Raw genomic sequence first — 17,492 nt, forward strand, 5'->3', positions numbered from 1 at the left:
CTCTTCATTGTGCCATAAAGCCACATTGCACCATTCTAAACATAAAATAAATTATAGTAATTAATATAACTTTTGTCTTATTTTATATGTTAAATAATTTTTTCTAAAAAGAAATTTATATTATTGATATTGATGGCTAAACACGTTAAAGTGTAATTATTGTGTTGTATGATAAAAATCTAAAAAGATGTTGCTTTTATATTGAAGCAACCATTTTGACCTTTGGTTGATGTAGGAATTTTGTTTGCCAGAATCAATAATATTTTATTTTTAGAAATCTATAATAATAAGAAAAAAAACTTTAAAAGGAGCTGTCTATCATTGAATGGGGAAAATTTTAATTTAGAAGATCTTTCCATGTGTGCTCCACAACTGTAATTCATATACTTTATTAAATTTCATGGAAATAAAAATTCTTATATATTTCTTTTCTTCTTTTTTTTAGTCAATGACACAGATGAGATTGGAGAACTAAAGGAAATAAATGTTACAAACCCTTCAAAACTCAGCTGGCGTGTTCCAGATCTTAACTCCACTACCAAATATAAATTCTACTTGAGGGCATGTACTTCCAAAGGCTGTGGGAAACCTATTACTGAGGAAGGTTGTACAATAGGAGAAGGCAGTAAGTGAATAGTGTTGATAGGGGTGTCTCATTTAAAAAAAAAAAAGAGTATGTGGAAACTCATGATGGAATAGAAATGTTTATGATAGGAGTGTGAGGGGACTTAGTTAAAAAAAAGAGCATCCTTCTTTTAAGAAATGGATTTCAGTTCAAATTGAAGTGACACAATCACTCTAGCTAGTGGTCACAACTTCAATTGCAGTAGTCCTTTGGTCAAGTAGCCCCATACTTTTAAGTTCAGGAATGTTGTCTTAGCTAAGTCAAAAACCAGAGAGGGAGCAAAGAGATAGCCAAGCACAAACATCACACACACACACACACACACACACACACACAAACACGGAGAAACAGAGATAAAGACAGACAGATGCAGAGAAAGACACAGAAAGAGAGAAATACAGAGACAGGCACAGAGATAGATTCAGAGAGACAGACTAAAAGAGACAGAAATAGTAACAGAGACAGATAAAGAAGAGAGACACAGACATACAGAAATATGGAGAGAGCCTAAAATGATAAAAAAAAATTAATGTTTTCACTTTTTCCTAATTCATTGCAAAACCAACCCAATATCTCTGGTTTATAGTCCAATTCATGTGTAAACATATTGTGTTTGCCTGTGTACTAATCTATAACAAATGTCAAATGGTTTTAACTATCCCTAAGTCGATAGGATTGTTTTAAGAGTGTCATTAAGCAAATCACTCTTGCATTTTATTCATATTGCTTGTTTCCCAGCTCTCTCCACCAAATTACCTACATGTGATTATAGGTTAGTTCAAGTTTTGAAAGATAGAAGGGAAACAAGAACATAATGTACAAGGTGAGAACTCTATAAGTCATTGTCTGAATGGAAACAAAATGAAGCAGATATTATAAGCAGCATAATCTAGTTCAAAAAACACTGAGGTAGAACAATTCTGATGGACATGGCTCTCTTCAACAATGAGATGATTCAAACCAGCTCCAATTGTTCAGTGATGAAGAGAGCCACCTACACCCAGAGAGAGGACTGTGGGAACTGAATGTGGTTCACAACATAACATTTTTACTCTTTTCATTGTTGCTTGCTTGCATTTTATCTTGCTTCTTTTTTTATGGGTTTAATTTGATTTTTTTTTCTTGTGCAGCACAATAATTGTATAAATATGTATGCATATATTGGATTTAACATGTATTTCTACCATGTTTAACATAAATTGGACTACTTGCCATCTAAGAGAGGGCGTGGGGGAAAGGAGAGAAAATTGGGAACACAAGGTTTTGCAAGGGCTAATATTAAAGAATTGTCCATGCATTTGTTTTGAAAAATAAAAAAAACTTAAAATTTTTTTAAAAAACCCACTGATCTGAGAAGCAAAGCACTGGAATTTCCATCAAGACTCTAATCTGAATTATATTTATTTTGTTTGGCAAGTTATTTAACCTCTTTGGGGTTGAGTTTCCTCATGTGCAAAATGAAAAGCTTATATAAATTTTTACCTGTTTTAATGTTTTGTAATTGGGGAGGAAGGTAGAAGATAAATACATTTAAGGGAAAAATTTCATTAAGAAAATGGACACATGTGAGTGCTTAAACACACGCTAAAATAGACAGTATTGTCAGTCCTGAATAGTATATGCTTTTAGAGATGATAGGTTTTTCTTCAAGATCTTGACCTCCTTGCTTATTTTAAAACATGTATGGGGAAAAACATGAAACCAAGTAAATGTATACAATGTCTAAATTATTCACTGGGACAAATCTTCCATCATACAACAAGTGTAGTTCCTAATGAACTACTAGATTCTTATTTATAACAGCAAAATTGTTTTTTAAGAATTCTGAAAAAATGTCTATTAGCTTTGACATCTATTTCTGAGCAGCTTTCTTATAGCTGACTCAAAATGGGTTCAATGATGTCAGCAGGTATATAAGATGCTGGGGTTGCTAATGAAGCTCTCTCCAGGGACATATTTAAGTTTTGGGTAAAATCCTTGTGAATGGAAAAGAGATGGTCACATCCACTACTGAACTAATAGTTCTCTTTCTGAGAAAAGTGCTTCCCTACTTTTAACACACTGAAGTTCAGTGAAGTTTCACAGAATAACTGCTTGTTTAAAACACTAACTTCAGTTGAATGTTCTAAAAGGAAGACTTTGTGATTTGTTGATGGGCTTTGATGCTATGCCTCATAATTCTGTTCCTAAATTGGTCTGGGATAATAATGAGATGTGTAACTAATTCTATGTCCTTCCTGCAAGTTTAAGCTCTGATAACCATTTTGAATTTTTGAAAGCTAATTTCTTCAATAACTTTGTGTTTCAGTTTACTTTAGGAGGAAAGATTGCTTCGCTTCTTGCCTCTCCAGGATTCTGCACATATTCCATCTACCAACTACCTTTCCAGTTAACAGTTATTTTTCTTCTATCAATATTTTGGTGCATAGCAATAATATTTACTATGAAATAAATAGAAATGTAGAAAATAGAGTTCAACATGGACTTTTAAAGAATATAAATATTTTTAAAAGCAAAATAATAACAATAACCTCCAAAATGATTTCCACTGAGTAATAATCAGATAACCTCGCCACCCCAAAATTTCAAAGATATCTTGTATACAAGCTAGAAGCTATTTCATACTTGTTTTCTCCATGTGTTCCGTACATTTAAAGCTTATCAACCCTTTATTCTTTAGATAGGATTAATGTTCAGATATGTAGTCTCTCAATTCATTTCTTGAATTCTGACTTCTCCTTTGAAGGAAATATATTACAGTGATTAATAATACTTCTTTTTATAATTAGAACATTGAATAATTAGATATAAGGAGCTACCTATAATATATGTATGTATACACCTGCAAGTGTCTGTGCATGAATGTGTTTGCATCTTTTTTGTGAATAAATCACATATAAATTATCACTAGATAATAGATAAATATATATGTACATACAAATTTAAAACATTTTTTATTATTTATCCCAAACTCACACTGGATGTGTAGGTCTCTGTTTCATTTCCACCAAGACTGTTTACTCTGAAGACTTATTGATAAGCTATCATTATCAGAGGGAGCTTCTAAATTATAGTTCTTTTCTTGCTTTGTTAATAAGGTCCTCTGGTTATTGTAATAATTGAAATTCCTTGGATCAAAGATAAGCCCAATCTCTCCCAATTCAAGTCTCCTCTATAGAACTGTCATAGACTTCTCATATATAATGTCTTTAAATTTATACTATGACATTGGATACCTCATCATGCTGCAGTCTGTAAGATATGCATATAGTTTCACTTCCTTCAAAATTTTAATAACTGAAATTTTAGGCTTGCATATTTATTGCTATGAAAATTGTCTTATTCTGATAATCAGAGAAACAGTAATTAATAACATGTTAGGTTCTAGATCTAGATACTACTGAGCAGAAAGAAAATATATTTCAGTTTAGAAAAACAAATTTCCCATCATAACATCTGAATAATGTTAATCTTTGATAACATTAAAATAAAATGAATTCTTACTTATTTATTTGAATATCCATCGTCAAAAAAAGATTCTAAAATATAATAAATAGGAAATATTTGTTCAATGGAATTGGATTCTGTTAGTTTATTTGGAATTTTTCTTAAATGGCTTCATTTCAAAAGGCATAAAATCTACATAATAATGTAGATTCTATTCTTGTATTTTATGATGTTTCATAATCATATAGAAGACAAAATATAATTTTGTACATCACAAGTTATTTTTTGTTTCAGTTCCCATTTTGATGGAATAGAAAATTAAGACAGCCACACTATCTAGCCTATTAGCAATGCTAAAATTTCAGATTTTGAGTAGAAAATATTAAATATTCCAATATCCAATTCCTTCCTACCAAAAATTAAATCAAATAATAAAACAAAATATATGAATAAATAAATGAAGTTCATAATGTAAAACAAAATTATTGATAGGAATTTTGCAAATCTATGCAAATTTTAAAAGTACAAGGAAACAGTATAATCAACTCTAATAGTTCCCTATTAAATCAAATTAAAAAAAAACCAAAACAAAACATTAAAACAACAATAACAAAACTTCAGTTAATCTTTTAAAGCACTCCATAACTAGCCCCATTCTATCTTTCCAGTCTTTTTATACTACATAGTAACTTTTCCCCCACAGTCGTTTTGATTTAGTGATGCTAGTCTCCTCCCTTGTCCACCTCCTAACTCTGAGTATTTTCATTGATTGCCCCCATGTTTGGCACTCTTCTTTTTCTTCCTCATCTCCATTTCCTGACTTCCCTGGCTTCCTTCAATTCTAAACTGAAGTTATACCTTCTACAGGAAGTCTTTCCCAGTCTTCCTTAATCTTAGCACCTTCCCGCAAAGATTATCTGCAATATATCCAGTATATATCCTATTTGTACAGTTATTTTCGGTTTTCTTTTCCCTTGAGCTATACCTTTTGGAGAGCAAAATTGTTTGTCCAGTGCTTATAGTGCCTTTCACACAAGAGATATTTAATAAAGTCTAAATGGCCGACTGATCAGTAGGAAAAAACTAAATAATACTGGAAAATACAGCATACCTCTTTAAGATGGTATTTTCTTCTCTCAAATTTAGGAACTGCTGAAGAAAAGGAAAATTCTAAAAGAGAATTACCTTGTTTACTATATAACATTATTTTTCAATTTCAAAGTCCTACTTTTTTTTTTTTTAATAATGCATATGACTTGACTGTGTACCTTTCATAGGTAAGAATTTCGGGAAGATTTCAGAAGCAATAAATCCTACCCAAAAGGTTCACCCTCTTGAGACATTTGACCCTGACACTGAGCATACAGTTCGTCTAGTGACTAAGAATTGGGTTGATAACAATAGCATTTTTGAAGATGTTATTGAGACAAGGGGGAGAGGTGAGAAATCAAAGGCCTTCTGGGCTGAGAATATGAAACTTGTTTTGTGAATGAAATAATTTTGCATATTTCCCCAAATTATTGGTGAACTTGTAGAAAAGGCAAAGTAGTTGAATCATCTTTTGTGTACTATCTGCAAATTAGTCAAATGAAAAATTTTCACATTTCCTTAACTAAGCACTAGTCATGTTTAGCCAATACTATAGTTGCTACTTGTATATAATAGCACCACTAACTAATGCATGTTTTTAAGTGGCTTCTTTCAGAAAATCTGCATGCAACTGATGTGCTCTTCACTCTTTCTTGCATAATACTGCTTTGGCATATACTTTTATTACTTCTATCCTCATTTTCTAATTGAATCAAAAATAACCTGGGTTGTAATTTTCTAGAAAGTAAATGCACACAGTAATGCCTTCCATTCAAATATCAAAGAATTAGAATATCTAAAATGTAGAAATGACTAGAATTAGAAGTGATGGGATTGCTAAGCAGTATTTTTATTTATGTTGTTATTTGTTTGATTGTTTGCTTAATTATTTTGGAGAGTAACATTGTCTGATTGCTCCAGTGTGACGAGTCTCCAGTGATACATATATTTCTCTTTCTATATAACAGCATATGCAGGCTTATATGACAACATCTCTACCCAAGGATGGTTTATTGGACTGATGTGTGCCATAGCTCTTCTTACATTAGTACTGTTAACTATTTGCTTTGTGAGAAGGAACAAAGGTGGAAAATACTCAGGTAATGCTACCCTGTCCCATGTGATTGAAGTAGCTTATTTTCATCTTTCAAGGATAATTCGACTTCAGAGATAGTGATTTTATGTAGATACCACTGATCAGGAAGACCTGGGTTCAGATATTCCTTCAAACACTAGTATTATAACTCTGAAAAAATCATTTAAGCTCTCTGAGTCAGTTTTTTCATTTGTTAAATGAGACAGCTAGACTTGATAGATAGACTCTGAGGTCCCTTTTCTCTCCAAATATATGATCCTAACATCAGGAAATTTTCCTGTTTGCCTCAATCAGATGAGATATTTCCCTCCTCAAAATATTTGTAATACTTTGACCATTTCTTCAAGGACAGCTTATGTATTGCTTGCAGTATAGTCAGTGGGCACTTTTGTATCCATTTGATCTACTGTGCCTCATAGCAGATTTTAATTTTATTAAGGACAAGGATTGTCATTACTTTTATATTCCTCTAAATACTTGTCTAGTACAATGGATTATACACAAATGACTTTATTGAATCTGATTGAATGGAATTTGATTTTGGATATTGGGTAAATTTTAAATGTCAATGCTGTGATAAATCTATGATTTCATTAGTGTAGTTATTTTTCCCACTGATGCAGAATTCATTTGTCAACTCATGTTTTCTCATCTCAGGTAATTCTTGCCTATATCCTTCAATAAATTTCCTACAGAAGTTCTGTCAAGAGCACCAATTGCCTTCCACAGAAAAACCCAGTGTCACATTCAAGTTTTCCATTTGATACCTCTTGCTATCATATTAGAGATCATTACCTTCATGATATTATTTTGGTACAGATCTTTGGTAATATCCTCTAGTATGTTTTTATCAATCATACATTACAGGTAAAAAAAATTCATATTAAATACTATCATTAAAGACAACAAGGCAATCTCGATTATAGCACAGACAATTGAATCAAAGGATCAGCCTTCTAAATTCAGCTCTTACTGTGTGACTTTGAGCAAATTAAATCATCTGCCGAAAATCTTTAGAAAAGTAATACTAAACATTTTTCCTGTGGATAAAAATGAAAAAAAAAAATTCTTGGTAATGTAAATGGGGTTTATTATGCATTTTGAGGCAAAAGAAAGAAAGCCACCATAGTTAGAAATGCTTTTTGGTCACAATATAACTTGTAAATCAATGTACATTCCTTTAGAATCAATATTTAGAAAGAAAGAAAAGAAAATTCTCCTGTAGGCTTCTTTTCTTCTTTAACAACACCCCCCCCAAAAAAAACATCACCAACAACATATACAACAAAAACAAAAATCTCTCACTTATAATAAACTGGACAGGTTGTGATTTTATATTTCAGGAAAGTATAGATCTGAGAGAGTATATGATTGAAGCAAATAATGGAATCAATCTTCTTTTATTTATCAGAGTTTATCTGAATTGAGCTTTTGAATATAATTTATATTTAGGAAACATTACATATTACCAAATACTTTCACTTATATTATCTGTTTTGTTCCCCATAAACTCATTGTGTGGTGGATAGTATTTAATAATTTAATCTTGATTCACTATTGAGAAAAATAATATTCAAACTACTTAAGTGATTTTCTCAGTCAGTGGTTGTTGGACCTTGATACGTTCAATGTTGGGTTAGTCACATTGTTTTTCTGGGCCTCAGAAAGATAATTTGTAAAAAGCATGAGGAGATGGAGAAATACAGAGGTTGACTAGATCATCTCTGGAAACTTCTCGGCCATTTAAAGTATATAAGACTGAAATTCTTTATTTTATTTCTTTAATATATACTTTCCCCCTATATCTCCAATATAAATATTATATCATGACATCTTAAAGAGAAGAAAATATATAATTTAATTATTATTAAGAGCCAAAAAATATTCTGAACTAGTTCTACCATCCACTAAGCTTGTCTCTTCCCACCCCCAGAAACAGATCAGTCAGTCCCAGAAATGCTGCCCCAATACTTTGGCTATTCTAGAGCCATGTAGGTGAAAAAGACTTACACACTATTTTTTCCTTCCTTGTTTATTTATCTTTTAATGATAGATTTGAGAATTTGTTAAATAGATTCAGACAAAATTCCTTCAAAAAATTGCCGGTTCTAGTATAATAAAATGTTTAATGCTCTTGCCAACAAATAGCTAACCAATCCTTTTCCAAATGTGTTTAGCAAAAGCATTATTTTTCCAGAAAAATACAAATTATTTGGATCTTTTTTTCCTAAAGTGAAAGAAAAAGAAGATTTACATCCAGATCCAGAAGTTCAGTCAGGAAAAGATGAAACCTTTGGCGAGTACAGGTAATCATAATGCATAATTTCACACACACACACACACAAACACCACATCAACAAAAAGTATTGAATGTGAATCTGGTAAAGAAATAATGCAGTTAATTACAAATATAATACAATATATATAATATAATATAATACAAATATGTTATATTATTCAAATTAGGCAAAATATCTAAATAAATGATATAGATAGTTGTTGATGGAAGGGTGCTACATATTCATTTGGCATTTTTCTTGTTTTCAATGTTTTTAGCTTTTAAAAATATGCATTTTTTCTTTACTGAGTGGTATTTCTATATATTTAAAAATGCATAAAGAAGAAAATAGGTTTTTTGCATATGGATATTGAAGCAGCAGAAGATTGACACATTTTAACAACTCAGTTATTCCAATATATTTTAAAATAATTCATTATTCCCCAAATTCACCATCAATTTCAACAAGGAATTAAATACATTAAAAATAAAGAAATAAACAAAAAATAGGGGTGGGGGTAAGAAGAGTGAGTAGCATATAAAGACCATTGATTTGAAAGTCAGAATACTTGCTGTGAAAAGAGCTTGATGACTCTGTTCAAGTGATTCCTCTGGGGTCCTATTTCCTCACTGTAAAAGTATTGTAGCAATACAGATTTGGAGCTTATTGAATTTAGTCCAATACCCTCATTTTGCAGACTAAGAAATGTAGCCTAGAAGTGGCAAAGTGATTTACCCAGTTTCCCACTGGCATAAAATGACAGAGCTGCCATTTGAATCTGGGTCCTAAGACTCATGTGCATAACTCTGTGCATTTTCTATCTTCTTCACAAATAGAATATCAAAAATAACACAAAATATCTTCTTCAAATAATTGTTAAAGCACCTTCCTCCTCAAAGTATCTATATAATTTGTTATTTAATATATGTATGTATGTATATATACATAAGATAGATATAAACTTAAAGGAATTCAGTTAATTTTTATCAAAAAGATTAAAATTAATTTCATACATAACATAAAGATACATACATACATACACACAAACCTATGTGTATATATATATATATATATATATATATATATATATATATCTTTACATATTCATATTGATCTAGAAGGCATTTAGATTGATATGAATAAATAGAGAGCCACTGTATCATAATGAATAAGAAGCCAGGGAGATCTGGGTTGAAATCCTTCTCCCAACAGATAATGGCTGTGTGATTCTGGGTACCTCACTTAACAAATTAATGCTCTAGGATACTGTCTAAATCTCTAAGTTACTGGGAAAGTGCTAATCTGAATCTGTAGCAGAAATGACCTGAACTGAGAGTTCCCATTGTAAAGAAAATCATAGCTCCTGTTGTTATTCAAATACAGAGTGCTTAGCAGAAAGCTTGGCAAATAATATGTGCTTCAGAATTTTTTTAAATTTTATACACTTCAGTTTTCCTATTGATATTTCAAATTATTTTAACTATATAAAAAGAAGTAAATATCATCTCCTTAATATATAGACTATTGGTAATTTGACATAACTTTAAAATTTCATATTTGTAAGCTTCTTTTCAATTAAATTTCATTTGAGGTTATTTTGATAACCTTTCCTTTAAGATATTTCTTGAGTTTTTTCCAGCTCTATTATTTTAAATTATTTGATTAATAGATGACAGTTATTATGCTCTGTTTAATTTATTTGAATATTCAATAGAAGACCTGTTCAGCGGCCATCTCTAATACTAGTCCCTCTGTCAAGCTGGTAATCACTTACCCTCTCAGAACCCTTATTAAATCATCCGTAAAATAAAAAAATTGCATATGATGGCCTCCAAGATCCTTTTCCATTCTCAATTTCTGGCATGACTGACTATGTGTATACCTCTGTGATCCTCAAATCCATAATTCTAGATTTTCTTAGAGATATTTCTTTTATCTTCTAGTGACAGTGATGAAAAACCACTTAAAGGAAGCCTCCAGTCTCTAAACAGAAATCTCCAGGCCACAGAAAGTGCTGATAGCTTGGTGGACTATGGAGAAGGAGACCACGGTCTCTTTAATGAAGATGGGTCGTTTATTGGAGCTTACACTGGGTCTAAAGAGAAAGGATCAGTGGAGAGTACTGGAAGTTCAATGGCAACTTTTCCACTTCGGGCATAAACTATCTGTACATAAACCGCATGAGTCATTCACCTCATTTTTCCATGTTGATCTATGTAAGCAAGTCGTTGTCTACAAGAACAGAACTGGGTTTAGCCAGGATCAAACATCCAGCAAACAAACCAAGAACAAGTCACTGCCATTGACAAATAAGAACAAATTCTTCTGATCTGTGTTGCCATAGGTTGAATTCAAAGAATGAACATAACCATGATAATCAGGTTCAACTTAATTGATTTCAAATAATGAGTAATCAGTGTTTTCTTCACGTACCTGTTTTGGCTATCCCATGTCTCATAACTTTTCTTAGCTTGTAGGATTTTAGGTACATTCTATACACATCCAATCATTCAGTTTCATAGGATTGCATGGCTTAACTTTATTTTGACTAGCAATTGAAAGATGAAAGAAACACAGGTTATTTAAAAACAACAACAAAATAAGACAGTATAGCTTATTGAAATTGTTCACTGAAGAAACCAAGTCCATATTTATTATTTAAATTTTTGCTTTTTAAGATTCTTTCTACACAATCCATCAATTGACATCTATCTATTTGTCTAATGCTGGTTATTGCAGCCAGTAATATTTAAGGCATTAAGTTGTGGCTGTTTAGTCAAATCCAGTTTGATTTCTGGTTTATCCTTACTATGGTATCTCTGGGTATTTGGGCTTCTTTCCTTCGACCAAAAACACCTGCAAGGGACCACTGAATGTGGACATAGGAGAGAGAGGCCTAATGCTTGGGAATGGTAACTTGGTATTTGCTAAAACTAATTCAAAGCCTCCATTTTTAAACTGTCTCCTTTTACATGTCTGGTGTAAATATATTACACTAGCATATATTTTCAGAATGGAGTGAACACTTCTTTTGATATTTACACAATGCAAAACATAGATGTGATTTTAGTTTCTATTTCGAAGTGAGAAACATTAACATGAGAATGCATACAGCTCCAGTACAGAGTAACAGTAAATTGTTTAGCTCCATTTCAGAGTTTGACTGTTTAGAATTTAGTAAAATAAACTTTCAGATCTTAAGAAACTGCATGTATTGGGATTTTATTTTGTAAGAATAAAATAACTTCAGAAAATTGAGGGAATTTTTTGCATATTTTTCAAAGTATGCTTTTCTTACTTGTCAAAAAAAACACGCTTTTTACTGTAGAAATTGCTGTGATATGGTTTCCTTCATACATTGAACATTGTTAGAATGTTTGTTTCTATATTATTTCTTTTTGTAAAAATTTAAAAATTCTTAAACTATATGAATTGGCATTCAGCCCATTAGCTTTATTAATTTATTTTTAAATTGGCATAAAGCAATCCACATGAATTTCAGTAAACTGAAATAATGACTCCCTCACACATGTTTCATCCTAAACCTATTAATGGATCATCAGAAAACTTGGACTTTGATCTAAATATCCTTCCCTCTTTCATGAACAAATAATTGTGTTTGTTCATTTGTTTGATGAATACATAATGAAGCAAATGGAACTGGATTTTTTTCCTTTTCTTAGATTATCATAAGTATACAAAAAGTATAGGGAAAACATTAAAATAATAGTATGGAAGTATTTGCTATAGGAATGGATACTCACTAAAGTAAACTGTGGCTTTTTCAGGCTTTGTTGGAGCATTAGAATGTATATATCTAAGAATGTCCATTTTTAAATTACCTTCAGGTGTCCATGACAGAAAGCTTGCAAAATGATAAATATGCTCTATTGTATTAAAACAAACAAACAAAAAAACAATATACAGAACTGGCTTTAAAAATACTTGAGACTAATTATACATTGGGATTTGCTCTTGATTCTCTTGTGAATTTCTTTCCTTGGGGGTATTGGCCAAAGGGTATTTTTAAAGAAATCATATGAAAGGTGATGCCCCTCCTTTAGGTGATTGCAATAATTCTTCTCATTTTGGTGGAATTATTAGAAATCGAGCTAGTTCTAACTTCATCCATCTCTTCTACCCTCATACCATAGAAAAGGCAACTATTTGGTATTCTTCCTAACTATGTAAGGATCCTGAGTTGTTTTTGTCCCACTGAATAAATGGCCAGATTGTGTGATACAGAAGAAAAGTTGAAAGAGAAAAATATTTTCACCACTTTTTCTGAATGCTCTATATTCTCAACTACAGAAAGGAAAGAGTGTATGATAGTTCGTACATTTTGACATGATTTCATGGGATAAAACAGGGTTTGAATTTTGTGTAAAATAATGCTCACTAGTCTTCTCTTGAAACAGTAACCAGTTGGATGTGTCTAAAAGGATGTGAACCAGTGCTCTTGACGATAATATCTTCTTTTTTTTCTCACAAAAGTTATTTTGATGGACTACAATGGATTAGCAAACCATTCAACCTTGGATTATCTAAAAAACTTTATTATAAATTATGCCACATAAACATGTTGTATTGAGTATAGATTGTTAAATGGTATTAGTCATGTAGTTTACAAACCATAATTACTTTTCTGTTAAACTTTATGAGGAAATTGTTGACTATGTTTTCTTTCTTATGCCTCAGGACCTAAAGTATATATGTAGTGTCATTTAAGTGCAATGAAAGTTTAAAAAGGATAATAGTATTTGAGAAAGTGTCAAATTAACCTAAATGCTTAGCCCCCAGCTTAAATCTAGCACTTTGTTCTCTGGTGAATTTTCTTTCTCTATAACTTTTAGCAATTTCTAATTTAACAGACTGTAAATTATGATACAAAATATCTAAAATATTTATATCTTAAAGGACGCTATAGGAAATCACCATAGCATCTTTTTTTTTGAAAGGTACCTGTATTTTCAATTAATGTAGTACTCTACTGAGTTTCTCAATTACTTGATAACACCCTGTTTTCTCCATTATATATGCCACTGTATGTTTTGAGTAAATTACCCACTGAGATTCTACATTCAATCATGTTCTTGTCCATTTCCAGTCGGAGGGAAAGGAGCAAGATGCACTGAATCAAAAACTGGAAAAGTCTGAATTCTCTTTGGAATTCTTCCACTCACTTTCTGAGTAGCCTTAGGCACATCCTTTAACAATTCTATATTTCAGCTCTTTTCATCAATAAAGTGCTGCTGAAAATCTGCTACCTGCTTTATCACAGGGCTAGTTTTTCTAATTAAGATTGATTAATAAATGTCTGAGAAAGGCTAAGAAGTCTTTCATCTTTTTTTTAAGGTATGTAGTTAATCATTATGGGCATAATAAGCAGGAATCTCTGCATAGAACAATAATATTCTGACATCTCCCTATATTTTATATTTCCCATTGAATTTTAGTGGGAATTGTGCCTAGACTAGTGGGAAGAAAGCTATTGTGAACAGATTATACAAACATATTCAGACATTCAAATAGATATTCAGGCCATACTAACTCAGTACTTTTTTCCAGTGAGCATAAGATATATATTTTTGTAGAAAAAAAACAAATATACAGGACTTTAAAAAGATGCCTCCCATCCAGTGAGCAGTATAATTTGTGTGTGCCATTACAAAAAAAATAATAATTGAATTTTTTTAAAATAAATTTAACAGGGTGTTTCCTATACAAAATGTTTTCTTTTCCAGTAGTTTTATGTGCATATTTGTAATAAAAAGCTTATGAATTAGTTGCATTTAGTCTACTGGTTCTAAAGGCATCCAATATTTTAATTACACCCAGGTTTATAAAATATGTGGAATGTGGAAGTCTCAAATAATATTTTTTTCCTATTTTATAGTCATGGAATAAAAGATGAACTAAAGAAAAAGGATTAATGGAAGTTTTGCTTCCATTTTTAAAGTCTATAAAATTAAAGTGTCATTTGAAATACTAAATATGTTTACATATCATTAAGATCAAAATGCTTGTAAAACTTGCAAATGGATGATAAGGGGATTGAGTTTGTAATGGGGCTCATATATTCCAGTTTCCATTTAGTGAAATAGGTGGGGTTGAGCCAAAGCATACTTTATTTTATTTTAGATTTATGATATTTTATTACATCATCTGAAGAGGGAAAGGACTGTGTATACTAAATTAATCTGACTGCTTTTTTCAGATTAATATCCTTAGTGAAACTTTATTAAAGTTGATAAAAACAAAAATGTGTTTGTATTGTAGTTGCTGTTTGTATCATGTTTATGTATATGTATGGTTTCAAAAAATATTTTGATTATACATGAAATTAAACTTTTCTAATAAAAGTTCAACTTCATGTAATCCAAAAATTCTTTGTGATTCTTTGACTTCCAACAATAATGAACATCACTTCAGTTTTTTACCATGATTTCTTTCAACTAGCTGGAAAACATCTATCAAGCAAATTCAGTTGAGCTTTGAAGAGGCTAGATTATTTTAAATAAAGGCTACTGATAACTATGACAATTTTTAAATACTACTTACTATGATCAGCATCTATGGCAGTTAATAAGATGGTATTTTTTATATTTAAAGTAAAAAAAGAACATTTGGATCATTGACCATATTTCCAGAGCATTTCATTTTAAAATAATGTAAAAGGAAAACTGACAATGTTCTTAATTTTTTTATAGATGATCCATTTTATAATTCCTCACTGATAAGAATACAAGTAATTTGCAAACATTCTAATCCCATCTTCAGCTTCAAACACATCACTAAAAAATATACAAATTCTTTATTTTATCAATTTGCCAGTTAGATTTGGAAATACCTCATTTGATTATAAGTTCAAAACTTATAGACATATAGATGGACACAGATGGAGATAGTAATACTGACTTGTAGATAGCAAGTCATATAAATATAGATAAGGACAAAGATATAGATATATCTTAGTAGTCTTTGTAGATTTTATGCGTTTTCTTATGCAGTTGAATTAGGTCATTTTCTCTCTAATATCACATATTTGTGATATATATACACACAAGTACATCACACACATAAGTGTATGTGTATATATACACAATATGTGTATATTTTTTCAAATCTACATATATATTGTGTGTATGTGTGTGTATATATATGTATATATATATATATATATATATAGTGTGTATGTATGTGTATATATGTATACATATATATAGTGTGTATATATATGTATATATATGTATACATAAATATAGTGTACTATATATAAAAACTGAATTTAACTACAATGCATGTACAATGTAATGCATAAAATCTAAATAAGGATTGCTTCAAAATGACCAGAACATTTTGAGAAGAATAGATCATCACCTGCTACTTTAGATAGTTTCTTTATATTAAAGTGCAAAGCCCAAATCACCAAGCATGCTTTTAAGAATAGTTTTATTAACATAAAAAAAGATTCAGAGACAGTCATTGCTTCTTATTCCTATTTTATTTTTTTCTCTTTAAAAGCTGCAGATTATGTATATATATATATATATATATATATATATATATATATATAAAACTCCTTGGATTCATACTATTCTGGTCTTTACATTATCATCAACAGAAGTAAATAACTGAATCGCATTAACTTCTCAAAAGTATTGATATTGTGATTCTTCATCTTTTAAGATAATAAGATATTCACTTATGCCTCTTAACTTATAATGAACAAATCTTGCAATCATATGCTTCAGTGAAGTGAGAATCAGCTAGAAATCCCCAAAAGTATTCTGCTAATTCTGAAAATAACAGTCTTCCTCCCAAAATCTCTAAACATGGGAGTCAGAAATAGACACACAGAGAGAAGAAACACAAAGGGAGAGAGACAGAGACAAAGAGGCAAATTGTGCGTGTACACATTTTTGTGTGTGAATATAATTTGAGACTTGGAAAGGAGTACTTCATGTCTGAAAAACAATAAGTTCATTGACTGGACAAGATAAGTAATTGTTCCTTCCAATCTTGACTCCAATGAGCTTTCTACTCTACTATGCTAATTTATGTCATAATCCCAGAGAAAATATGCAACAACAATAAAATGATATGCAAAATTTCTTTAAATTCCAGCCAACTTCCTTCTGCATCCCGGTTTTGGAAAGGATCCTGAGAGAATACATACAATTATCTCTGGATAGTTCATTGTTGAAGTGGGAGCCCAGTGAAGCTAGGGTCATGGGTTCAGCCCACTGTGAGCCAGTTTTGTTGTGTTTTTTGACCCTGTTCTGTGTCTGGCCTACAATCTTGCAATTGCATACTATTTATCACAGGAGATGGTGTTTCTACAGCCAAATCATGTTTTTAACTACAGATGTGGCTATTAAAAGACAGCATGCTATCTTTAGATATGTACAATGAAAATGTGTGTATAGACATGTATATGTGTATATGCATATTTAGTGATTAAAATTGGAGTCAAATTACCTCTTTTTTATTCCTAGCTATGACATTTTTAGTCTAAGGGAACTTAACCAACTCAAAGAAACTTTATTTTTACTCATTAAAAAGTAATAATTTGATAAACATGACCTCTGAATTTCCTTACAATTTGAAATCTATATTTTTTTGCAAGTATGATATCCTTGAGCTAGTGCTTTAAAAGGAAACTTTAAATAAAATCACTATTTATGAGGGCTACTGTGATTCAATAGGCAAAAACCTGTTATAAGTGAATTTAAAGGGTTACATATAAGCTCATTTATATCCATAATGGTTATTATAGATATATAGGAACAATGAAATTTGCAACCTTTCCTAGAGAATGTGGTGGGATTTGGGTCTATAAGAATTTGTTTTCAGAGCCAATGTCAGGAAAGCATCTTTGATTCATATCTAATATTCATTTGAAACTTTATGTATTTTCCCTGTACTCTTAAAGCCAAAAAAATCTGAAATAATA

The 17,492-nt window shown here is 30.9% G+C and overlaps 1 protein-coding gene across 6 annotated transcripts in view; it reads left to right on the forward strand.

The window, feature by feature from the left end:
* Positions 1-14,922, forward strand: part of CHL1 (cell adhesion molecule L1 like) — a 267,221-nt gene extending 252,299 nt beyond the window's left edge. For 5 of the 6 annotated variants that reach the window (XM_031954105.1, XM_031954085.1, XM_031954075.1 and 2 more), the window contains 5 exons: positions 446-625; positions 5,350-5,511; positions 6,130-6,261; positions 8,491-8,563; positions 10,480-14,922. In XM_031954105.1, coding sequence (XP_031809965.1) covers positions 446-625; positions 5,350-5,511; positions 6,130-6,261; positions 8,491-8,563; positions 10,480-10,696 — 764 coding nt within the window. In that variant the 3' untranslated portion in view covers positions 10,697-14,922. The remainder of the gene's footprint in view (positions 1-445; positions 626-5,349; positions 5,512-6,129; positions 6,262-8,490; positions 8,564-10,479) is intronic. The other variant, XM_031954115.1, reaches the window with a different exon arrangement.
* Positions 14,923-17,492: the final 2,570 nt, after the last annotated feature.

Source organism: Sarcophilus harrisii, chromosome 1, assembly GCF_902635505.1.
Source record: "Sarcophilus harrisii chromosome 1, mSarHar1.11, whole genome shotgun sequence".
Lineage (NCBI taxonomy): Eukaryota > Metazoa > Chordata > Mammalia > Dasyuromorphia > Dasyuridae > Sarcophilus > Sarcophilus harrisii.